This window comes from Columba livia, chromosome 11 (assembly GCF_036013475.1).
Source record: "Columba livia isolate bColLiv1 breed racing homer chromosome 11, bColLiv1.pat.W.v2, whole genome shotgun sequence".
NCBI lineage: Eukaryota > Metazoa > Chordata > Aves > Columbiformes > Columbidae > Columba > Columba livia.
Window position 1 is genome coordinate 20,970,544 of NC_088612.1, and position 24,706 is coordinate 20,995,249.

The following is a 24,706-nucleotide window of genomic DNA, read 5'->3' on the forward strand; positions in this document are numbered from 1 at the left end:
TCTTCAGGAACTCGCAAGAATTTCTGTGAATCAGCCTAAGGCTGTGTCACTTTTTCAGCTCTTTATGAAGCCTTTGCTGCCAGGTTTTCAATTTGCAAAGGGCATCATCTCTACCCTCCAATTCCCCTTCAGTCGTGGGTTGCTTGGTGCCTACTAAGCATTTGGGGGTTGGATGTTTCCCTGTTTTGAGTGTTGATCGTTGTAAATATGTTTAGGAAACTGTGTCTTCCTGTGAATGCTCTGAAATGCCAGCAGGTAGATTTATTTTTCAAATCCGTGGTTTAGCTGTGATGCACAGAAAGGAAACACCACGCAGGGCAGAGCACCACCTTGTTTTTCCTCCTGCCCGAGCACGGCACGTGAGGCTGGTCCCCAAAAGAGTAATACCCCTGGCCTTGAATGAAGTAAAACTTCACATAGGACCTGCACTCGATTTACGTCGTTCTTAGAGAGGTGCTAACGCTTTTCTCTTTTCTTTTGGACACGCTGAAGTGGGTGGACCAAACGGGTGTGCTGCCACCCAGGAAAAGCCTCCCGTCGCTGGACAGTGGGGACCAGCCCGACCCGGAGCGGAGCAGGTTGCGGATCCAGGACCGAGAGCTGCAGGAGATCTCGGACGACGGCTGGTGCCTCAGCCTGCACCAGCCTTGGGCGTCCTTGCTCGTCAGGGGAATCAAAAGGTAAAGGGCTGGTCTGAACCCTCAGGTATCCCGCTCAGCTCTTGCTTCGTAGGTGAGGTGGAAAGTTTTGTGTTCCTGAGGGGACCTTTGTGCTTTGGACAAGCTGCTGGTAGCTCCAGGTTTGGCAGCCGTGCTTCCTCATCCGGTGCACTGATGGGTTGAGAAGCTGGGGAATCAGTTTTTTTTGGGGTTTGGAAGGTGCAAGTTTCTTCACATTGGTTAAATGGAGCGAGAGGCCGAGATTTCTGTGGCACAGTCACGGCGTAGCTTTCTAGAATTGGAAAGGCAAATAAGCGGAAAATGTGAAATATGTGCTTTTTGTCTGTCATAAAGAAGCCAACGGTGGCTTTGTTTAAAGAAACAACCCCGTGCACACACCCCTTGCCGCTACCTTCCCCCTCTGGGCTTGGAATCAGGTTACAAAGAGAAGCTCCTTCTGCCCAGCATCCCAGGCACGTTAATTCACCTCTTTAACGCAGAACAAAGAATCTCCTTTAGCCTTTTTTTCCCTCTTCCCTTCACAGAATTTTTCATTTAAGAGAGCAAAGCTTTTGCACTTCCCAAGCTAAAGATGCTAGAAACGTTAACCTGTCCGGATTCTGCATCCAGGTGCTCTGGGATCCCCAGGAGCCGCAACTACTGACCACCCTGTGCACATGTGTGGTCCGTGATGACTCCCTCGATCACACACTTATTGTGTGTGACTTTTTGAGCTTGTGAGGGAATGGTGTGAGCAGATTGTCCTCCACACGTGTTCAGGTCCTGCTGTCCTGGCCGGGGATTGACGTCTTTTTTGTGGTGAGGCCACGCTCTGCTTGTGGCGTTATTCTCGCCCGTCTCAGCTTTTCTCCGTAGCGCTGACACGTTGCTCGAGTTTCAATAGTCAGGGCAAAGCTCAGCAGCAGGGATTGCGGAGGGAAACGTTCCGTTGTAAAATCTGTCCGTGTGGGTGATTTCTGCTGAAATTCAAGGTCTAATTCTCCTTTGTTCTCCAGGGTGGAGGGCAGGACCTGGTACACGTCTCACAGAGGGCGGTTATGGATCGCAGCCACCGCTAAAAGACCTTCCCCTCAGGACATCTCTGAACTGCAGGCCACCTACCGAATGCTGCTCCGCAAAGGTGAGCTCCTCTCCTTGCATCTTGGTGTTATTTGCTGCATTGAGCCCTGTAATGAGCAGTGGCAGGAAGCCGTCTCTGCTGAGCGCTTATTACTGCTTCGCTTTTCAACCTTCTGCTCTTGAAATCCTCTTCATCCTCGCTGCGTTTCGCCAGCCGGTGGCAGATTTGAACTCTGTCCTTTAGGTGGTCACGTACTCTGAGCACAAACACCTGATTTCTGCGATAGCTTTTGACAGTGAAGGACTTGGTTTTATCCTCGGCTCTAGCAACAAACTGTCGAGCGTGTAAAGCAGCTTGTGCTTCAGCCTGATTGCGGTGGTGTCAGAGGATTTTCATATATTCCGACCTTGTGGAAATTGGAATGGAAAAGCCGCAGGTTCTCGGGAAGGTGTTATTCTCTCCCGTGGGTGGGAGGACGCTGGTGGCTGCACTGCCCGCCTATTTGTGCCGTGTCACCCGGCTTAAATGTCACCCGGCAGGACTGTCAGCTCCCTCGGCAGGGAAAGGGGCTTTTCCTGCGCTATGGGCTCCTCTGTGGATATGGAATTAAATCTGCCAACCTTACTTCTGTCACGGCCAATATCCTGTGCTGAAAAAAACAGCGACAGGGTGTTACAGTCACTGTGTGTTTTCTTATGCCTCAAGAATGAGGAGTGTGTGGAGCAGAGGGGAGGGCATGGGGGTCAGGAGCCCCAGCTGTGCGTGGGGACGTGCGCCGCCTTCAGAGAGATCTCTTTTCGTGCAGATGTGGAATTCCCGAGCGATTATCCCTCAGGATGCCTCCTGGGCTGCGTGGACGTGACCGACTGTTTGTCGCAAGAGCAGTTTAACGAGCAGGTGAGTACAGCAAATAAACCTGCAGGAGCTTTGCGTTAGCTTTTTAAGCTTTAGAGTTGCGTAATTCGCCTCTGTGAGATGCTCCGGAGCGGATGCCGAACGGAGATTTGCGGCTGTGATGGGAGAAGTTGTGACTTGTACAGCTAGAAAGCAAATATATCGAGAAAACGCATCTGGGCAGCGGTGGAAGGGAGCGGTGGGCTAATACGGCCTGAATCCATCCCCAGCCTCTCCCACAGCGAGGGGGTTTGGTTGGAGCTGGTTTCTCATGTACACTGAAACTCCTTTCAAGGAGGACTCACACCTGCTTCATTAAACCGACGCAGATGGACGTGTGCCAGGACGCTGCAGCCGCGCTGGGCGGCGCAAAACAGCAACCTGAACGTTGGATATTTGGTTGTCATCCTCGTTTCGCAAAATTGGGAGCGTACATCTTACCTCAGGGTGACTTCCAAAGCGCTGATTTCTCCTGAAACTTCCCGGAGTGCCGATAGAAAGGATTGCTCTGAGTTTTGCCTGGGCAGGCAGCAATATTTTGCTACTGCTTGGAATAACTGATCTTCCCGTTGCATGGAGGGCTCTGGATTAGGAGGGATCACGTACCCATTTGGCCGCTTTTGGAGAGCAGCTGGAGATTACAGTGGATTAAGACTCCCAAAGGACGTTTAATAGGCCTTTTTGTGAATGCGGCAGGTGAGCTGGAGGCCAGGGACACAGATCAGGTCGAGCTACTGAGATTTTCTTTGCCTGAGGCTTCGCTGGCAAGATCTCGTGGTTCGAGAAGGAGGGAGACCTGCAGGGAATGGGGGTCGACGCAGGAATCTCCTGTGAAATCTCAACCCCTACGAGTCCGTGGGTGCTGATGTGCACCCAGATGTGCTGGGAGCTGCCAGATGTCTCTGTGAGCCGCCCTTGCCGTGGGGAGGCGGTGGAGATGAGGAGAGGACGCTGATCATTAGAGAAAGGTTAATATTGCGTGTTACAGAGAGACAGAGCCAGGCTCTTTGGTGTCATACATAGCAGGAGGGTCATAAATTGAAAGGGAAGGTTTCAGTGTGACTTAAGGAAAATATTTCCTGGGAGGACGGTTGAGCGCTGCCCGGAGCAGTTGTGATCAAGACAAATCCATGAGCAACCTCAGCTGAACGGTGTCAACCTCGCTTTGCTGGAGACCTCCTGAGGTCTGAGCGCTGATGCTGCGCCCAACTCTGCGCCCAAAAATCCAGAGCGGTGGGTTTTGTTAATAATATTAACTCATGGAGCCTGTGAGGTGTTTTACTAGAGGGAAATGCCTGGAAACTAGAGGTGAAGAGAATATTTCTGATGAGATTGTGTCTCAGTCGCGGGCGGAAGGGCGAGAGGTTGGAAGTACGAGCAGCAGAGGGAGCTTTGGGACTGGAACACACGGAAATCTGCAGGAGCATTTGGCTTTGTAGGGGAACGAGCCTTGGGAGGGCAAAGAGGAAAGGACACTGGGGCCAGCGGTGGGTTTTTCTCCTGTAGCATCTGCTGCTTTGCAGTTTGGTCTTGAACGGAGATTCTCATCCTTCTGTTTATAACATGGTGGGAAATACATCGTGGTCTCTCATGAGTACTTTTCTCTCTCCAACAATTCCTCCTTGTCCTTGTGTTCTTCAGGCTTTGGTAAAATGGCTGCGACAGATCAGGAAGTTGAGCTGTAGATAACAAGCTTTAAATCTTCCCATGGAGGAGCCCCCCAGTGAGCGGTGTTGTCTGTAAATTCCTCCCGCTTTGCTCGGCCGCAGAGGCGCTGGGGGAAGAGCAGAATATCCCAGGAGCGCCATGACCAGACGTGCCAGCAAGAGATGTTCCTCTCTTCTCAACGCTGCGATGCCACGGCACTTCATGTTTCGCTGCCCTTTTGCTGCTCCCGTATTGCAAACTCTTTAGAATTCCTAATATGTTGCCTTTTTACAATGGTTTTGTCCATTTTTTCCCCAGGACTGCTTTACGCAGTGTTCATTTCCCTAGCTGCTAAGATTGAATTCAGAGGTCTGAGCATCCTTCTGAAGCTGCTTTATGAGGAAACGTGTGTTTTTGCGGATTGTGATGAGCAGTGAGTGCATCTGAAGGAAGCTGAGCCTAATTTAATTGCGAGTGCTAGCAAGGTGAGGAAAACGTGCAGCGCCAGTGCAGAAACTCGGGTTGGATGTGGCTGGGAGTAGGAAATCCCTGTTGCTCAGGCTGGTGATTCAGCCCAGGTTCATCAGCAGCGTAATCTGCTCGTTTCTTGCTGTACGAAGATTCCCCCTCGCTTCTGGGGGACAGGGAAAGGAAGATGAGTTTTCACCACTTACGGCGTTGCAAAGAATGTGGTATATTTCAAAATACCCACAGGATATTAGCGGGTAATTAATGCGATGCAGCAGGAGAGGCTTTCGGAGGTGAAGCCACCGCCGAGGTCTCTTTGGGCGCTGCGCTTTGTCTCACACCTTCCTCCTCTCAGCTCCCACTTGGAAGCGTCTGCGTTTTCCGGAATAAGTCATTTCACAAGCCCCGTTTGCGGGTTAAACCCACCACCCCAAGGTGGAATAGTTCCCTGACGTGCTCTTTGGCTTTTGATGGTGGTTCTGCTGTTTCCAGCAGCCACAGAGTTTGTGTTGACTCTTGTGACCGAGGGAGATTCTTCCTGGTCTGTCCCTCCTGTGGCTTTTCTATTATTTCGTGGTCCTTTTGATGCTGTCACCCTCTCCCTGTTCAGTACAGCCTGCAGATTTAATTTCCTTGCTGGTCGCATCCTCTCTCAAGTTGCTAATGAAGATGTTAGTGGCACCCTGCTGGTATTTTTCTATCGTTATCCTCATTTAATATATATATATATTTTAAACTTGTGCTCAAAAAACCCCAAATCAGGCAGCGATGCCCCATTTCACTGCACCAGCAGACTCAGATCCTGCCCCACGAGCTTCTCTTATTGTCAGGGACCAGTTATTTAGCTGCATTGTTGGTAAGTCTGGCCAATTGTGGTCCATTTGGAGGGGTCAGTCTCGCAGCTCTGCCCCATGTAGAGCATTCAAATACCCATTGAAGTGGTTTGTGGGTCGTCAGGAGAAGCGATGACAACAGGACCTGTGGTCGCGGAGGAGAAGCCGAGAAGGGACGTCCTTGCGGTTAGAATCAGCGGCACGTCAGATGACATCGCCCTAATCTCGGCTGTGCCGCTGATTGCATGAATGGCTTTAATCCGTTCCCCTGGGTCTCTTTCCCACGTGGAAAATAAAGCGGCGCTTCCCTGGCAGAGCTTCTTTGCGCCTCGTTGTAGCGCTCCGAGCTGCGAGCTTCGGATCGAAGCCACTCTGGGAGCAGGAGTTACTATCAGGTAGGAAAGTCCAGCCTGGGTATCGAGTGTCACCTGGTTTGATCGCAGCAAAAGCTGTTTCCGAATTCAGCGCGTGGTTGTGGTACCCGGAGCTCCCTCCGCGTCGCTCTCCATCTCAATATTTCCAGCGGAGCTTTGCACATCTCGCACCTCGTTCTGGGCTCATTTCCTTCTCTCCGTGGCAGCCACCCAAAAAACCCTGCTCACGCCACAACGATCCCTTTGTTACCGCGCTAAAGGTGACCTGCAAATTGGTGGGGTTTGATTTTTCTGCCCTCCCCGTTGAGATGTGAGCGTTGACGGCGGCTTTTCCTCGCCCCGGGCTGACGTCACCGGCACCTCGAGCAGAACGCGGAGCCGCTTTTGCTTCTCGTTCCCCGCGCGAGGTGTCGGTGACTTCAGCCACACTCGCTGGGGCTGGCGAGGGGCTCAAGCAAACGGGAACTATTCCCATTTACGCTGCTTTAACGTGCTCCGAATCCCGCGTTTGTTTTGCTAACGACTTTGATCCGAGAGACTATTACTTCACCTGGAAAAAAGGAACATTTCCGCCGCCGCTATTTTAGTCGTTGATAGGTGTGTTTGGACTTATTTTGAATGCAAGCGTGCACACACGCCGGTATCGAGATGGAGCTATTATCTCGGCTTGAAATATTGGGTAATTACGTTTGACGGGAGTAAAGTGTTTATTTTTCATTTCTAGGCGATCACTTAGTGTCCTAAATCTGCACAAGGGAACACGTCTAAGCTATTTTTGTGCCACGAGACTGCGACTGTCATTGCAATAGGCTCCGTCTTTCCCTGTCAGGAAATTTGCATTTAATCTCTTGCCCACCCTGGTGAAAATAACAGCAAGAAAAAATGAAGCTTGGGCACCAAGCATCCCGAACTCGCTTTAAATTCTCAAACACGAGCGCAGGAGAAGGGTAGAAATTGTCTATATTTAGACTGCAGAAGGTGCCTGTTGAGATTATCTCCAAATAAAGGAACAATAGCCCACTGGTCATGTTTTCCTAAGAGAGAAGTTAATGAGAGGGAGGAACACAAACATGTGCGTTGACGTGCGCTTCAAAGAACATGTTAATACATCGAGACTTTTTACGAGGACCGTGTCCCCAAAGGAGAGGTTTCCTGGCTGGTTTGTGCGGCGCTGGGGCTGCCCTGGCGCCTCCGCTCGCTCCCCACATGCCAGATTTACCTCCTCAATCCCGAGTTTTTATTCCTGCCCCTCTTTCCTGCAGGATTTTGAGGGCTAAATCAGCTCAGCCTCCTCCCGCAGCCATCTGGGGGGCTGCTCATGATTGCCAACCAGCGCAAGGCCTTTGAACTTGGCAGGTCCCCAAGTTCCCCGAAGCCAAATTTATCTCCCGAGCGGTATCAGGTGTGGTTTGCGGGGACCCGGGGCTGCCGCGTCTCTTTTTGTCGGTTCCTCGCCGCACCGATCTCCCCTGGTTGGTGGTTTTGGGAGCGACGCGGAGCAGCTGGTTCGGATTAGAGCCGATAAAACACGGGGGAGTTTTTCCCGACGCGAAGCGCTTTGGTTTCCAGCGGAGACCCCGCGGATGCTCCAGCTGCCTCGCCTGAGCCAGCAGGTTTTCCGAGGCCACCGCTCAGGCTGTTAAGATGAGGGAGAGATTGTCACTTGATGATGATTAATTTAGGAATGCATTAACATGCCAAAGGAATCGAATGATAGAGGCGAGCTTGCCCTCTCCTCTGCTTTCCCAGACCCAGGGGAAAAAACGAAGCCAAGGCTGAAGCATATGACTTAATTAATGATGACTGTGGACTTAGCCTCTGCTACCATCTCCACACCGATCTGTGAGGTGGATTTTTCTCCTTTCAAATGTGGTCACTTAACGATACTTGCTGCCTTCTTGGTGTTGTTTTTTGTTAATCCTGAAACCGAGCATTAGGTCGAATTGACCTGGAGCTTGGCTGCTGCTCAGGTTGAGCTGTGACCACCCTTTGGTTGATGTCCCCAAACGACGGGGGACCTGCCGGCCGCGGAATAAAACCACAGCAGAATAAAACCACCGCAGCAAACGTAGGAGCACCCAAGGACTCCGCTTGCTTCCGCTTTCCTCAGCGCGTCACCCGTTTCGTCACCCCTATCAGACTGGTTGCTTGGGTGCGTATCCTGGCCCTGCCCTGAGGAATCCCGTCACGTCGCTGGGATCAAACCTCAGGGAGACCCAGGCAGGGACACATTCACCAAAATGGGTTTTTCCCCAAAGTTCTGCTGATCTCCGTCGTGTGCTGTGCTGTTTTTACCCCTTTGCTTTGCAGCTCTGATGGATGAAGGGACTTGCCGGAGCTGTTGGACGTGCCTGGCTGTATCTAGCAGGGCGCTGACGTTCTGGGCAGGAGCAGGTGCCCTGGTTTCCTCTCATCTTCTCCTCCCCGCTGTCTCTTTCCTCCTCGCTCGTTTCCGTCCCTCGGCAAGGGAAGCTGAAAACGGCTCTTTTGGCTGCGCCTTGTACACCACCCAGTATTTTCCCAGGTCCACCCGGTTTCCTCGGGCTCTCTATAAACATCTCAAGCCCTTCTTGTCGGGTTTGCCGCGGTCAGGGGTTTCTCGGGTGGGGTTTGAGCCACGGGAGGGTGTTGGTGGCCGCAGGTTCGGGGCCAGCGGGGTGGGTGCGTTTGCCGGCACCGCCGAGTTCCCCAGTTCTCAACACAGACCGCTCAGCCTTTTACAAATCAGCGCACAAGCTGGGATATTAAATCTGCATTTCAAAGTGCTGTTATTACTCTTTAATTGCTTCCCCTGCCCTTTGGATCCAAGCACAGAGCCAGGGAGGTGAGGAACACCCAGCGGATGGGCCGGAGCGGCCGGCGCGCGGGATCCCTCCCTGGATCCGCTTTGTGCCGGCGATGGGGAGGCAGGGGAAGGACGGCAGGATCACCACAGGATCCCCAGATCCCTCGCGCATCCTCGCGAAGGAGCCCGTGCCAGCCAGGCCGTGCCAGCAGCAGCTGCGAGCGCTCAGAGCAGCGGGGAGGATGTTTGACTGCAACAATGCATCAAGGCTGCGGTTTGTAACCTCAATAGCAAGGCAGTTAACTTATTTTTTTCTTTCTTTTTCTTTTTTTTTTTAACAAAAGACATTTTGATTGCCAAATCCATAACCATTAGCAGCTGTGGTTTCGAGCTGTTCCTTCCTCACACGTTGCAGTCTAGACCTGACAGGCTTTCAAACAAAAGTTTGGCTGCCGCCTTTTGTTTGTGTTTCTTTGCGATCCCGCTTTTTTTTTGTTAATTCTCTTTTCGCTCGTTCTGTTGATTTGGCCTCAACGTCAGTGAGTATCCTTTTTCTAACCCATGCTCTGCATCCACAGGCTCTTCCGTGGCCAAAAGCAGCACGGAGAGCTTCTCGGGTGCCTGGATATTTCTGCCTCAGGCTCGAAAAATCAGTGTTTCTAGAAAATTGGATCTGCTTTGGGGTCTCTTTAGGAAAATTTGATGTTTTTCGGCTGGCCTGTGCAAAGGCGGAGGGAACAGGTCCTTCAAAGATGATGCCGGAAAACGTGCTTGGAGTTGAAAGTGAGATGCAATCGAACCTCACAGCAAAGTGCTCGGTGCTCCGCAAGCCCTTCCCAAAGGTCTGATTGAGGAGAAGGTGACGCAGAGCGGGACAAACCTGGATCTCCTGGCTCATGTCGCCAGTCGGGTGTCACCTTTGGGCAAACAACAGCGCTTTGGGTCAAGGCTGGGTTGGGAAGATTGGCTAGAGAGCCCCCAAAATGAACATACTTCAAAGAGGCGGTGGAGATTCCTGCTGTCAGACAGCGAAATGACGCTTCGCCCCGTGGAGAAGCGGCCGGGACGGGCACCGCGTGGGCACAGCGCCTCTCCAGGGCTGGTTCTGCACCCTGCGAGGATGCGGTTTCTTCAGTTTCCCCTCTGGATGTTAAATATGTAACTCCCACCTACAGACAGACTGTGATAACGGAGCCGCGAGTGCTGGATCAGCCAAAGGTCCGCGGGGTATCTGAGGGTTATTGCTGGGGGTACCGACAGCAGCACCAACAACCGGACCAGCATCACCTCTGGTGTTTCCGATGGCTCCGTTTCTCCTGCATCCCCACGTCCGTGTCGCTGGCATTGCTGCCGATGCCCCTCAGGCTGCGGCAGGAACTCCCCATTTTCTTTTCCTCTTTGCAAACCGCTAAAGAAACATTTTCTAGCTGGATGGCGAACAATTTCCCTCCGGAGAGGAGGAGAAAATGGCTGTTTAGTAGTTAATTACCTGTTACGTTAGTCTGACGGCTATGAAGCTTATGAGGCGTGAAAGAAGAGCGGATCCGCCTTTCCCACAAATCACCCAGAAAAGGGGGCGCTGGCGTTTGTCCCCAGCTCCCGGGGGTGTCCCACGTCCCCTCGCACGTGGCCGAGGGGCTTCTCGTCCCAGGGAAGAGCCCGGCGCGTGTTTTTGCCTGCTGGGGAGCGCTGATTTATGGCCGCCGGGTGCAGCAGCCCTGCTCTTTCGGAGGGGCCGCCGTCTCCGCCAAGATGACTATGTTTTTTTTCCCTTTGAAGGCTTTTTTACGGTGAGCTCTCTTGCCAACACATGGGCTCCGCTTGCCTTTATTCTTTCCAGACAGCGCCGCTTTCCAGCGCTGCCTCTTTGACTGCAGAGCTCTCGGGGAGCAGCGGGGAAGCGCTGGAGCTGGTGTCCTGGCAGAGCGAGCCGCGCTCCCCCGCGCCAGGAAAATGATTCAACCCTTTCCATTATTAACCTCGCAGGACGTCCTCACCGCCTCCTCGCTGCCCCATGGCCACGGTGTGATGGAGAGGACGGCGGGGACACGATGAAGGACGGTGGTTTCCAGTGGGCTGCGTTCCGGCTGAGCTGTCGTGCTGTTGATGGGCATGAAGAGCTCTGGCTTCATCGCTGTTCCCACCCTGGGTCTCCTCCTCCTCCTCTTTTTGTGTCTGGAGACCTTTAATGAGAGCGCAGGATGCTCTGGAAAGGTTGCTAACGAGGCTGCCGGGGAGCATTGCGGTGTTGTGTTGCACACGGTGCCTTTGTCCTTCGGGTGCACCGAGCGATGGTTCGGCTCCCCTTTTTCCTTTGCTCTCTCGGTTCCCCTGCCTTGGGTTCCTGGCACCCCGAGCGCAGCTTATCGGGAAGGGTGAAGAAATCGAGGGGCTCAGCACAACTCTTGTCCGTGCTTTTGGTTTCTTTTCTCAGTGCTGAGATGGAATTGGGGCGAGCTGAGGGTCCCCACGTTGTCACCACACGGCCCCCGCTGCAGCCTTCACCCAAGGCGGGGAAAAAAATATTGACTTCAACAGATTGTTAGGGGGGGGGAAAATGAGCAGGAGTTTTGTTGTTGATGTTCTCGACTGTCAGAGAAGGCGGATTCGTGTTTGGTCGTGGCTCGTCCCCTCCGTTGCTCTTGCAGCGTGGGGCGGCCGGGCAGCCCTGCTGCTGTTCCTGGTGGGGGCGGGAGCTGAGGGACGGTGAAAACAAAGCGTAGGGAACATTCATTAGCAATTAACCCTGCTCACAGCTTGATTGGGGTGGCTGCTGTGGCCATCTGACAGTCACTTCGTGTGTGTTCAAAGTGCCGGCTCCAGCGCGAGGGCAAATCTGTGGCCGTTTTTGCTCCGCTCCCTTTTCCAGCTCGGACTCAGCCGCTGCGTTTAACCTCAGCCTCTCTGAGCCTCTTAAGCTGCCTTGAGATCTGCTATTTTTTCTTCTCTTTATTTTTTTCTCCTGCTAATCCCTTCGCGGCCGGATCTCGCCAACGTGTTAGCAGCAAATTGCAACCGTGGGGATGGGATGAGCGAAGAGGGCGGTGGGGATGCATGCGGAGGTACGTGGGGTTTTCGGCTGCAAACAGTGGGCTGGAGCAGCAGTTGGTGAGCTGTGCCTCATCGCCAACCCGCTCCGAGGTGGCAGAAGGCCTGAGAAGAGGCTGAATCATCTATTATTTGTTCTTTCTACGCCATCGTTACATTGCATAAGCCCTCTCTTTCCAGCTTCCCTGCGCATCTTCAGAATTGGAGGAGTGTGGGTTTTCTCCTTGAGGGTCTGGACTTTGTTGCAGAGGGACTTTGTAGCCGCCTTCTCCTGAATGCTGAGTTGGTTCCTGGTACAGACAATGTCAAAGCCTGGAGTACGGGCATCTGCTTTATTGGCATCCTCAGGATTATAACGATGGGATCCGTTGAAATTAGGAAGGAACATCCCCCGTCAGACTCCTGGCTGGGTTGGATTCTTGCTCTCTTGGGGAGAGAGAATGTGGTTTCCCTCTAAATTGACCTTTTATTTACAAAACTGCTGCAGCAGGTGCTGTTTCCTGGGGACGGGCTCTGTATTCTCTCTCAGGCAGACTGGATACGGCTTTTGGGCTCTTACCACAAGTCCCAGGTTTGCTGAGGCACTGATGGGCAGTGTGGGGTGGAGCAGCTGGGATTAAATTTGCTCCCCGTCTCCTAAACTTACTGTGTTGCAGGTTGTAGAGCGTCTTGAGTGACCTCTTCCAGCAGAAACAGTGATAAATGAGTATTTTACCCCTTAGATACTCAGGCAGCTTTGGAAATGTAACAGAGATGAATGTGTTTGGTGTCCTGGTGGCAGCGTCTCTGCTGAGGGCGTAAGTCAGCTGAGGAGCTGCCAACACGAGAAGGGTCTTTGCCATGGGGTAGGTGGGTACGGGTGTGCAAGCTGAGCTGCAGAGCGAGCCGTGGAGACGCAGGAGTCCTGTCGTTCGGCCACGCTGGCCGTCTTGGTCTTGATGATGAGACAAGACAGCGCAGATGCAGTCCAGAGGTGTCTACAGGTGACATTGCTTGTGGTGATCATGCAGGACGTTGAGTTTAGGGGACTCAATAGAAACAGGGAGAGATTTTTGGGTAGGAAATAGTAACAACTCGACTGACTTCTCAGAACGAGGTCCATGGAGGTGGTTTCTGGAGCACAAGTGTGATGGAGACTGAGGGACCTGGGGGGTTCAGCTGGAGAACAGGAGCTGAGGGGAGACCTTCTGATCTCTGAACTGCCTGAAAGGAGCTTGGAGCCAGGGGGGTCGGGCTCTGCTCCCCAGGAACAAGCGCCAGGAGCAGAGGAAACGGCCTCAAGTTGCGCCAGGGGAGGTTGAGGTTGGATCTGGGAACAATTTCTTCCCAAAGGGCTGTGGAGCATTGGAACAGGCTGCCCAGGGCAGTGCTGGAGTCACCAGCCCTGGAGGGGTTTAAAGGGCATTTAGATGAGGTTCTCAGGACACGGGGCAGTGCCAGGGGTGGGTTACGGTTGGACTCCATGATCCTGAGGGTCTCCTCCAGTAAAATGATTCTGTGGTAAACAGGTTGAACATTGGCAGCTTCTTACACGCGCTCTTGGTCCTGGTGACGCATCGTGCAGCAGCAGAACATCTCCCTGTGTCTGTCCGGTTTGTGGCAGCGGTTTCAGGAGCTGCAGCGAGCACATCCCACCTCTCGCTGCTCTCTAAGAGAAATCTTGGTTCCTACCAGGCCTCGGCCACCTGCTTCACCAGCCACTTCTTTGAGCAGTTCAGTCCGTTAACCTGGCAGAAAATGGGCTTTACCCAAAACCTCCCTAAATTCCTGCAGGGGGAACGAGTGGAATTGACTGGTGGAAGAGGAGCCTGGCCATTAAGTTGGCTCAGCCCCAGCTTCTCCATCTGGGAGCATCTTTTCTCCAGGCGGAGGAAAAGGTTACGGCTTTTTCTCAGCTCCAGCAGGAATATTCTGCTCTTATTGTTCACCAGGACGGGATCAGAGCTTTCCAGGGTGGGTACAATAGGAAGCATTAAATGTACAACTCGACAAGGGGCTCCTTCCCTGCCTCCTGGGAGCGAGATGCCAGAGGAAAGACGGAGTTTTTTAAGATGCAGGACACGGAGGGATTTGGCACAGGAACGTACCCTGGGAGCGGAGATGAAAGCTGCGGTGTGGAAGCGTCAACCCGAGTTGCAGCTGTGGCATCCGCCTTGGCCTCGGGATTGCGTTGAGCTGGGCGGTTTTGGAGCTGGAAGGTTTTGGAGCTGAAGGTTTGGTCCTGGTTTCAGATGAAAGCTATCAGTGGAGAAACCACCCTGGCTGGTGTTTTTGAGGGCCGGTAAGGGAGACAGTGATGTCCAGTTCCACCTGGGAGAAGCTTGCTGAGGAGCTTTGGGGAGCAGCAGAACCTCCGGACACAAAACCTGCCTGAAGAAGCCACTGCCTGAACCTCACAGCAGAGAGGGAACGGGTCACCTCTGCCACCAGGTCTGGGCGGTGGCTTTGTCCCACAGCTTTACGGTGGGACGTCCCGAGGCCGTGCTGGTGTGGGAGCTGCTGGGCGAGTCCTCGGCTGCCACCGGTCACCTGCGTCACGCCGGGAGCAATAACGCGGCGCCGGCGTTTCGCACTCGGCAGGCGCTGGCTCGGGATATTCGCTTTGGCTCTTTCTCACCTTCCAAGCTCCTTCCCCGCAGATGCGAGATGAAAATCCTTGGCATCGGTGTGGAGCGGTGGAAACGAGTCAAGTAACGTGGCTCAGCCAAAAAATAACAAGAGGGAGAAGCGCGTCCAGCCCCAGATGGGTACAGCAGGTCAGCTGTGTGTGGTGCGGATCTCTCTGCTTTACAGAGCAGCTCAGGGCACGTCTATCTCCCTCTCGCTCAGCACACGGCTCCTTCACGCTGTTGTAAAATGAGAGGGGCTGGAAACGCTTTCGCTGGTTGTTCCAACCCATGTCAGGCTTCTGTAAATCTGCCCTAACCGCTGGCCTGGCTGCCAAGCGCCGCTGCAGCGCCGCGCTCCCGCTCCCCTCGCCGGGCCCAGCTGTTCGGGGGCAAATCCCAACTCCTCTTGGCAGGTCGGTGAGAGCTTTGCAAACACACAGCCCAGGAGTCATTTGTTAGGAACAAATGGGGGATTTGCCAGGACACGCTGCTCCATCTGCTCTGGCATCCTGTCCCTCTGGCAGCCGGGATGGATCTGCTCGAGGGAGGCAGCGCCACGGAAGAAAATAAAAAGCAAGCGGTTTTCCCATGAAAGGAAAAACCGCTTCCGCAGCCGGTTTGAAGAGGGTTTCCTGGGCTGGAGCGCTGCAGCCAACGGGGAATCTGAAGCCATGGGTGGGATAGATGGGGTTTTTTTTATTACTGTTTTGCATTTTGCTTCTGAACAAACTGTTGAGGCTGAGCTGCGTTCAGATGGGACTTCAGTGCGCTTCCCTCGCTGAGTAGGTTTGTTTGTTGCTCTTTTTCCCCGTTTATACCCTTCCGATATAATTCCCCCATGTCTTCATTGCAGCAAATTCTCTCCATATTCTCCGCATGCAGAGCCAGCCCTGTGTGGGGACAGCCGGTGTCTCGGAGCCATCGACCTGGCACATTGCAAGCGGTTTTTGTGCCGCTTACCCTTTAGATGCAGCCGAATCACTCCAGATCTCAAAGTGTCAGGACTGAGCTTTGTGGGGATGGAGCCAGAGCCGGGACAGCGGCTTCAGTGCCCACATCCCTGGTCAGATGAATTTGGGAAAGCATTGGGCTGTAAAAACCCGTCCTGTGCTTGTCCCAGCGATGAGCAGACAAGTTTAGGAGGGCAGGGCCCTCGACCACTGCCTTGTGGACACCCCATGCTTTAGACCGGCTTAAGGCAAGGGTGAAACCACAACTTTTATGCAGCAAAACACAGATCGATGTTAAAGGGGGCTGAAAAGACATGGACATCAACGACATGGACAGTGGGATCGAGTGCACCCTCAGCAGGTTTGTGGGTGACACCAAGCTGAGTGGGGCAGGTGACACACCTGAGGGACGGGATCCATCCAGAGGGACAAGGACAAGCTCCAGACGTGGGTGCATGAGAACCTCCTGAGGTTCAACAGGGCCAAGTGCAAGGTCCTGCACCCGGTCGGGGCAACCCCGGTGTCACTCCAGGCTGGGATGTGGGGATGGAGAGCAGCCCCAGGAAAAGGACTTGGGGTGCTGGGGTGAGAGATTGGACAGGACACACATGGACCTGCTGGAGAGGGGCCAGAGGAGCCCCAGAAATGATCCGAGGCTGGAACAGCTCTGCTGGGAGGACAGGCTGAGAGAGTTGGGGTGTTCAGCTGGAGAAGAGAAGCTCCGGGAGACCTTAGTGTGGCCTTTCTGGACTTAAAAGCAGCCGATAAGAAAGATGGGGACAGACTTTTTAGCAGGGCCTGTTGTGATAGGACAAGGGGTGACGGTTTTAAACTAAAGGAGGGAGATTCAGGCTGGACATGAGGAAGGAATTGTTGTCCCTGAGGGTGGTGAGAGCCTGGCCCAGGTTGGGCAGAGAGGTGGTGGATGAACCATCCCTGGAGACATCCCAGGCCAGGCTGGACGGGGCTCTGAGCAACCTGAGCTGGTGAAGATGTCCCTGCCCATGGCAGGGGGGGCACTGGGGAGCTGGGAAGGTCCTTCAACCCAAACCATTCTGTGATTCTAAAGGAGTGAGAGCACTCAGTGAGCAGATCTGAAAAGGGAGCAAGTCCTGGCCGTGGCTCAATGAGCAGAGGCTTAGTGAGGGGCTCACACTAAGACCCAAATCTGCAATTGTTTGTTGTTATTGTTGTTGTTTAGTCCGAGCTGCCACAGCCTAGATACAACCCGTCTCGCCAATAACGATTTGCCCGTGACCGCGGAGCGGCTCTGACCCTGTTGTGTGTGTATCTGTTCGCAGTACCCCGAGCTCAGCCAGGAGTCCGACTCCCCGTTTGTCTTTATCTGCACGAATCCCCAGGAGATGGTTGTGAAGTTCCCCATCAAAGGAAAACACAAAATCTGTAAGTAGTAAAGTTTCCCCAGATGCCCCCTCGGCCTTCCGTGCCTGCTGTCATCACCACCTCCGCTCGCCGCTGCCACATGAGTTCGCAACCTTTGCCCTGTCCTCTTTGATCTGTAGGTGTTTGTTTAATGACTTGAATACGTCTGTCATTTTTTTATTTTTTGTCTTCAGTTCCCTTTTCCCCAGATGTTCCTTCCTTGCAAACAAACGCCTCTTCCTGCCTCTGCAAACGCTCGGCAAAGAGCTGGTGTCTGCAGCTGATCCGCGTCTGGCACCAGCTGCACGATATTGGGGCAGATCTACTCTGCCCTGGGGAGACCACACCTGGAATATTGTGTCCAGCTGTGGCCCCTCAGTTCCAGCAGGACAGGGAACTGCTGGAGAGAGTCCAGCGCAGCCACCAAGATGCTGAAGGGAGTGGAGCATCTCCCGTGTGAGGAAAGGCTGAGGGAGCTGGGGCTCTGGAGCTGGACAAGAGGACACTGAGGGGGGACTCATTCCTGGGGATCAATATGCAAAGGGGGAGTGTCAGGAGGATGGAGCCAGGCTCTTCTGGTGACAACCAGTGACAGGACAAGGGGCAATGGGTGCAAACTGGAACACAGGAGGTTCCACTGAAATCTGAGAAGAAACTTGTTTGGGGTGAGGGTGGCAGAGCCTGGCCCAGGCTGCCCAGGGGGGTTGTGGAGTCTCCTTCTGTGCAGACATTCCAACCCGCCTGGACACCTTCCTGTGTAACCTCATCTGGGTGTTCCTGCTCCATGGGGGGATTGCACTGCATGAGCTTTCCAGGCCCTTCCAACCCCTCACATTCTGGGATTCTGTGATCTGCGCCGGCTCCTCCAAACCGCGGGGCCAGATGGACGTTCTCCATCTGCAGGTGGACGGGACGGGACGTCCTGGCACAGCTCACGGGGAAGCTCCGCAGCATCTGCCTGCGCCACGCTCGCCAGCGTCGTTAGTCCCTTTTTACGAGCCACCAGCCCCTCCGTGGGCTGCCGGTTATTCCCGGTGCCGGAAAAAAGGCTGGAGGAGGGACACGGTTGAGCCCGTGGTCACCCAGAGCCTGCTGAGCAGCCTCACGTGCTTCCAGGGGATGGGAAAAATTAATTTGATGGGCTAAAAGCAGCATAAGCAGAAATAGCTGTGGCTGTTGGTTTAGCAGCACTGACACTTGGGTTTTCCATCTTGTTTGCAGCGCAGTTCGCTGGGAGGAGTTCTCTAGCGGCAGAGTTGCTCAGGACTGGTTGATAAGGGTTATGAAGCACAGCATGGGGTTATTTTTGTTGGTTTGAGGTTTTGTGCCCCCTCTCTGCTCAGAGAAGCACTGTTCTCCACAGCATCGGTCTCTCCGTGGGCTCTGGGCGTCCTGCCCTCCTGGGCTTACTGAGGAGGGTGAAACACTTTGCTTTCCTCCCTGATTTTTGCAGCAATGTCCACAGGGTGCATCGGGCCGATGGTGACAGATGATGCTCAGATCTTGCGGGCAGCACCATCCTCCCCGGGACGGCTCTTTCCCATCCTTTGTGTTGTGACGCTTTCCTGCTTGGAGAAGGGTCAGTCTAATGGCCTGGAGAGCTCTGGAGCTGCACATTCCCCTCCCAAAGGGGACATTGTCCATCCAGGTGACATTTGTGACAGCTGGGGGAAGGAGCAGGGAAGCCTTTGGCCTTCCGTGGGGGTAAGGTGCTGATTTTGGAGGAGCTGGCGTTACATCCAGGCGCTCGAAAGCTTAATTCTGCAAGCTGGATGCAGAGCAAAGGGGAAGGCGCTGGCTTACGGCCCCACCTGAGTTCCCTGCGTGCCCCGGGCTCCTTTAAGCCCAGCTCAAGCCATGACAAAATGCCAGTTCGTCGTGTCGGGAAGCCAAGCTGGAACGGTTTTCCTTGCCAGGTGACAGCATGGAGCTCACCACGGTGACATCTGAATGCTTCTCCATTGCAAATTAGCTGTTTCAAGCAGCCAGGGGATGGAGAAAAAAACAACTGGGATGAGCTGCAGCGCAAGACAAGGATCCTTAAATCACTGAGCGGGAAGAGAAAGGGACATGGGGTCTGTTGCCTTTTCCTAAAGGTTCCCCACGCAATGCTTTATTTTTGCTGATGGAGCCGAGGAGCCTCCTGGTCGCTTCCGGGGTCTGCGGCACGATGACTTGTCAACCCTCGCTCACATTTGGTTTTGCATTTGTCGCGGGTTTGGTGTGTTGAGCTTCCCTCTGGAGGTCAAACAGGACCAAGGCTGGCCCAAAAGTAAAGCCAAAGGCGGAGAAACCGGTTTTAGGGAGGCCGGATTGTCCTGCCGGGACATCCCTGAGCGAAGCGGTTCTGTGACCTCCCTCTCCTGCGCAGAGCCTTGTCGGACTCTTCGTTTGGCTGAAATTGAGACGTTTTCTTGGTTTGAAGTGAGGATGATGGTTTCTGGCTGGTCTGGAGCCAAAGCGAGAGTGGTTTGGAGCCTGGGATGAGATCTGCTGGGGCTGGAGCGTCGCAGCTCTCACAGGGACCTGCGTGTCCCCCGGGGGTGACACCGGGCTCGATCCCCCGGAGGGGCCCAGCTGTGGTGCTCGGTGTTCCCCCGTCTCCTCCGAACGCGACATCCATCCTGCGGGCGAGGGAAGGGATCGGTTTCCCGCCTCGGCCGCGGCGAAATGTTAATTCCCTCTCCTCCTCACCGAATTTCCCCTCCTCGGCGTCCCTGTGCCCCCGGCTCCGCCGTGTCGTGCCTGCGGAGGGAAACCACGGCGGCTGGAAACGCCTGGCTCCTCAAGCGCGATAATCCAATGTGACAGGAACACACTAACGAGGAGACCTCGCTGCCTCCAGCTGATTTGCATTGCAAATAGCGTTTAAAAATAAAGACTGATGAGGGCTTGTTGTGGTTTTTTTCTCCTCTCTTTCCAGGGAAGCTGGATGCAAAGATCCATCAGGGAGCGAAGAAGGGGTTAATGAAGCAGAAAGCGATGGGGTGAGCGGCAACGGGTTCCCACGCAGCACCCGGCGGCCACCGAAGGGTGACAAATGGTCCTTGAAGGGTGACAGGATGGTCCTCGGCTCTGGAAAGCGGGTGCAAGATGAATCCCCGAGTGCTCTTAGGTATCGCTTTACCCCTCGTTTTCCAAAAGCATTAAAAGAGACGTGTTTTCACCCAGCTCTGCGAGTCACACGCCGCGCTGCGGGCGGTGGGAGGCGGAGTGTGACGGGATGCGCTGCCCATCTCCACGGTGGCTTTGGCAGCGTCCGCCCTCCCCAAAATGTGCCCCTCGGGGCCTTTTGGCTGGCTGGGTTCGGACACATCGAGGCGTGCGGGAGAAATGGGGCGTGAGGGGGACGAGGGGGATGGTTCAAACAAGCGGAGGGCTCGGGGTGAGCGCTGGGCTCCACGGATGCGTGTCCTTACCTCCTGATCTGTCTCGAAGCAGCAGCCACCCTGCAAAAGCTGCACAGGAGCTAAAAACCCGCCCTGCCTTTGGAATAAGATTAATTTCTCCTGTTTTCTTCCACCCTCCGTGTCCAGCAGCTCCCCGCATTGCCGTGTCTGTGCGCGTTACGCGCTGGTGTTCACTGAGCTGTGAGCTCTTCGTGCCGTGTTGCTCCGGGCTCTGCCTTGACATAGTCCTCGCTGCCCGGAGCCCGCCCTGCTCTGGGGGGACAGAGAACCCCCCAGCGCTTCTGTCCTCCTCTGGTGTGCCCACCTGTCCCTCGTGTCCCACCGCTATGGTGGTGGGACTCCTGGTGGCTTCCCTGCACGTGTTTTTCTTCTCGTACCGTGGAGAGCGAGGGGAAATGTCCGCAGTGCCTGTAGGAGCACAGCCAGAGGGGAACGAGGGAGCTTGGGGTGACATCCCGGGGTGCTGGTGCTGTGGGGAGCAGGGGCAGGAGAGGACTTGGTGGTGGGTACGACAGGCGGGACGCAGAGGTCGCTTTGCCCGAGCTGCCTGGAGCGTCTCTCCTGGAGGTAGAAGGGTCCGAGATGCTCTTCCAGGGAGAAGAGAGATCCATGGAGAAGGAGCCGCCGGTTCCGTGGCGGACAACGTCTCCACAAAACATCGCTGAGGTCCCTGCTGCCCGGCACGGCCTGGGGTGAGCGGGATGCTGGGGACACCGAGCACCGGGCTGCAGGGAGCGCTCAGCATCCCCTGTGCCGCAGCTCCTCATCCTGGGACCGCAGCATCCTCGGTGACACAGTGGGACCTTCCACCACCCCCCCGGGACGAGGGGACGTCAGGATCCCTCGGTGAGAGCGGCAGCTGCTGTGTCACCTCCCCGTCCTTTACATCGCTGTGTGTCACCTGCGGGTTCCAGCCCCAAGGGTGTCATGTTCTCCCTCATCATGCGGCTGGATCGCGGCCGCTGCTCACCCTCGCGGCAAAACGCGCCGTGGGGTGCTCAGGTCATCTCCAACGAAGCCGCGGTGCCCGGCAGTGTTTTTATTTTCCTCCCGTATTAATGACGTAATTTATGGTTTTGTCGGGAGCGAGCGCTGATGCACCGGCCCGTCCCCGGGTTGGTGCGTGTTCCCGGCAGGAGCTGGTTTTCCCACCCTCCGGAGCAGCATTCCTGGTCTGGGATGTGCTGAAAATCAGCGCTGAGCACCCACAAAACCTTTCACCCAGTCCTTCAAAATAATGTTAGTAAAAAGTGACCTGAATTTGTTGATATAGATCATTTTGATTTTGTGCCCCATGAGGACGGTTTCTCCTCTATAGTGATAAGAGTTTCTCCTCTTCACCTCTTCTGGGGTGTCCCGGCCCTGCTGAGATGAGCTAAATTTCCTCTGAGGCTGGTGCTGAGGCTTTGGGGTCGGACACGGAGGGTTTGGGGACAATCCCTGGGGACTGGGGTGCTTTTGGGAACAAAGATTCTCCGTCCACCCAGTGCTGGAGACCCCTCTGGGGAGGAACAATGATTGTGCGGGACACAACATTGTGTGTTTTTGGGGTGGATGTGGGTGCCCAGGGTGTTGACCTCCCCACCAGCTCCCTGCTGGTCCTTCCGAGCCTGAAAACCGGCTGGGTGATCTGAACCGCTGGCCAGTGCAGCCGGGGGGGGACCTCCTCAGCCACGGGGTCTCACACAGCGTGTAAAACACCCCCAAAAATTTGCAACTGCCTCTTTCCGAGGTGGAGAAAACGCGCCGTTCCCGCGCACAAATCCAGTCTCCGCGTTTTCCCAGCGCCCCCCATTGTGCGGGCGGTGTTTTCCTCCCCGCCGGGGGTGGCGCTCTCCGCCCTCCCGCTCCTCCTCCCCTTTACTCCGCTCCGCCCGCCGGTGCGATCCGGTTCCGGGCTGCCGCGCCCGCCGGCAGCCGAGCGGAGCCGAGCGGAGCCGAGCGGCCTCGGCCCCGCCCCGCCAGGCGGACAGCGGCGCGGCCTGCGCGGCGCGGCCCTGGGCTGGGCGGCATGGCGGCCCCGGCGCCCGGCCCGTAGCTGCCGGCGAGCGGCCAGGCGGCCCCATGGAGGACACTTAGGGCCGCCGGGGAGGGGAGCGGAACCGGGTGAGTGCGGGGGGCGTGCGCGGGGGGCGGCGGTGAGGGCTCCCCCGCGGCCGTTGGGCCTGGGCCCGGCTCCCCGTGACCGTTGGGCCCGGGTCGTGCCGCCCGCCCCCGCGGCCGTTGTTCGGCCGCTTCCCCCCGGTGAGCGTTGGGGCCGCGGGAGCCCGTTGCGGGGCCGTTGGGAACGGGCCCCCCCACGGTGGGGGGTGCGGGCTCACCTGCTCCGCCCGGGGTGCGGATCCCCCGCGCGGGGGGGTTGGGGACACGCGTGTCCCGGCGTGGGGGGCTCACGGCCGGGGACACACGCGGTGTGGTGGGGCTGGGGGCGGCAGGACGCGGGATGGGGTTCGGCTGCGTCCCCGGGGGGGTCCCCCCCTCTTGTCCCCCCCTCCTTGCGCAGAGTTTGGGGAGCGCGGGGACCCTGCGAGGGTTCGTGCGCCGCGCTGGGGTGTGCGTGGGGACACAGCCCCTCGCGGGGCCGAATCACGGAAGATTCAGCGTTCCCAAAAGCCCTTGGCGAGGAGTGTGTGTGTTTGTGGGGCAAACCCCCGAGCAGCGGCGTCTCCAGTTACAGAACGTGGGGTCCCAGCGCGGGGTGAGCGGCCCCGAGGGTCCGTCCCGGGGTGACACCGCAGGTGACAACGTGGCCGCGGGCGGATCGGGGGGCGCAGCCCGGGGAGCGACCCCGGGGAAGGTCACAGGTTCAGCTCTGAGCCGCCACACTTGGCTCCCCTCCACCTCCAGCTCTTTTCCTGCTGTTCTTTCCCTTTCCCCCCGTTCTGGAAAGGCCCTTTCGGTCGGAGGAGCTGCTGGACGCGCTCATTTTGCCTTGCACGCACCACAGACCCTTTTCCCCCCTCCAGAAGATGAAGGATTTCAGCGCCGGGGCTGGTTTGGGCGCTCGCCGCCTGGACATCCTCAGGAAAACCTATTTCCACGCTTTGTGCGATGGATGGCTCCGGCCTCGGATTATGCTGCACATTTCTAGCTCTTTGTTGGCAGTCCACGGCCGCACACACGCGGCGCTTGAAAAATCCCCTCGCCTTATTTTATCGATTAGCTCTCATCCAGAAAGAATTTATAATTTATTATTTTGAAGCCGTTTCGCTCTGGAAACAACAAAATCCTTGCCCTTTTATCCCCTGGTTCGTCCCGGCAGGTTTTCTGCTGTGGGTAGAGCTGGCTGAGGAAGGAGACGTGCGCTCGGCCGTCTCGCTGCTGCAAAAAGACAAGCCTTTAATGTTTCACCTAAACTGGCCTCGCATTCAGGACAACGAGCCGGTTAGAGCCACCGGAGGAAATTAATTATCAAGCAAGTCGTAATGATCTGTAATTGAGTACGGCCAGGACGTGGGGTTGTTTTTTGTGTGCCTTTTTCCGAGCTGGGCGCTCAGTTTGCAGCGGAGGGTCTGCGTGTTTTGCGAGTCGCCATTAGACTGCTCGTTAAGCATCTCTTAATACACGTTATCCCATCGTGGCGGCCTCTGCGCATGCTGAAAATGTTATTTTTGGGGGGGAGCGGAGAAGCTGCTGCGAATACGGGACGTTTGTCCGTCCGTGTCCCCGTGCTGGGTGTAATTTCTCCCTCCCCGCAGTTGCGGGGTCGCAAAGTCCCCTTGTTTGCACCCAACTTGGACATTGGTGGCTGTGGCTTCTGCTGCCTCTAAAGCTTTTCCCTTGAAATCGTGAGGAGAGCTGAAAATGTGCCTTTTTGGGCGGAAAAAAAGGGCTTGCGAAGCATAAAGGCGGTTGAGGTGTTCTCAAGCTACTAACAGCTTGTGTGTCTTTATTATGGGTGAACGAGAAGGAAGGGCCAGAGTTCGCTCCGTCTGGTTTGTTCTTGTCGAGAACCGGCCAGTGTTGAGTTGCAGTTTGCCTCCAGATTATATTTACACTATCTTTTTAATTGAATACATTAAAGAAAACCAGAAGCTGCCTTGTTTATTTAGCACTTCTGGGCGCCCTGCGGAAACAGCGCCAATGTCCGCGAGTCACGCCGGAGGTTGGAGATCCCGGGACTCGCTGCTTGGGGACCTGGGTCTTGTCATGTCCTCGGTGCTGTGATTTATTCCGCATTTCCTGGCTCAAAAGGGGGATTTTTGCGCCGGCTGGAAGAGGAAGAGCTCTCGCACCTTGCTCGCGCCTCGGCCGCGCTCGGGATTAGCTCCTGCGGGCGCTGATGCAATCCTAGTCCCAGCTGGAACGCAATAAGCCTCTTTGTCCCCTTTAGCCGGAGTATTATGTAAATCAGCCGGTATTTATGGTCCCAGGTATGTTGTTTCGGGGCGGCTCTGCCCTTTGAGTGTTGACACTGGCCAGGGGACGGCCGGGGGCGCATCACGTGCGCAAAGGAGCCGGGGCCGCAGGTGACCTTGCCAGGGGCTGGTGACACTTGGACGCAGGTGAATACAGCCCCACGTTTCCCCATCCTCGAGTCTGTGAGAGTCGCGGGGCTGTTTGCA

At 55.5% G+C, this 24,706-nt stretch overlaps 2 protein-coding genes across 8 annotated transcripts in view; both read left to right on the forward strand.

Moving 5' to 3' along the window:
* The window catches only part of TRIP4 (thyroid hormone receptor interactor 4), a 29,646-nt gene extending 9,745 nt beyond the window's left edge, over positions 1-19,901 (forward strand). Inside the window, exons 9-14 of one of the 5 annotated variants that reach the window (XM_065076313.1) lie at positions 493-680; positions 1,676-1,800; positions 2,546-2,637; positions 14,429-14,545; positions 16,650-16,752; positions 19,655-19,901. In XM_065076313.1, coding sequence (XP_064932385.1) covers positions 493-680; positions 1,676-1,800; positions 2,546-2,637; positions 14,429-14,545; positions 16,650-16,752; positions 19,655-19,722 — 693 coding nt within the window. In that variant the 3' untranslated portion in view covers positions 19,723-19,901. Of the gene's footprint in view, positions 1-492; positions 681-1,675; positions 1,801-2,545; positions 2,638-4,275; positions 6,642-6,680; positions 6,982-14,428; positions 14,546-16,649; positions 16,753-19,654 lie in introns of those variants that run through there. The other 4 variants (XM_065076314.1, XM_065076316.1, XM_065076317.1 and 1 more) reach the window with 4 other exon arrangements.
* A 2,173-nt stretch (positions 19,902-22,074) lies between these two features.
* The window catches only part of ZNF609 (zinc finger protein 609), a 59,562-nt gene continuing 56,930 nt past the window's right edge, over positions 22,075-24,706 (forward strand). For 2 of the 3 annotated variants that reach the window (XM_065076311.1, XM_065076309.1), the window contains exon 1: positions 22,078-22,247. The gene's annotated coding sequence lies outside the window, so the exon portion shown is untranslated. Of the gene's footprint in view, positions 22,248-24,706 lie in introns of all 3 variants that reach the window. The other variant, XM_065076310.1, reaches the window with a different exon arrangement.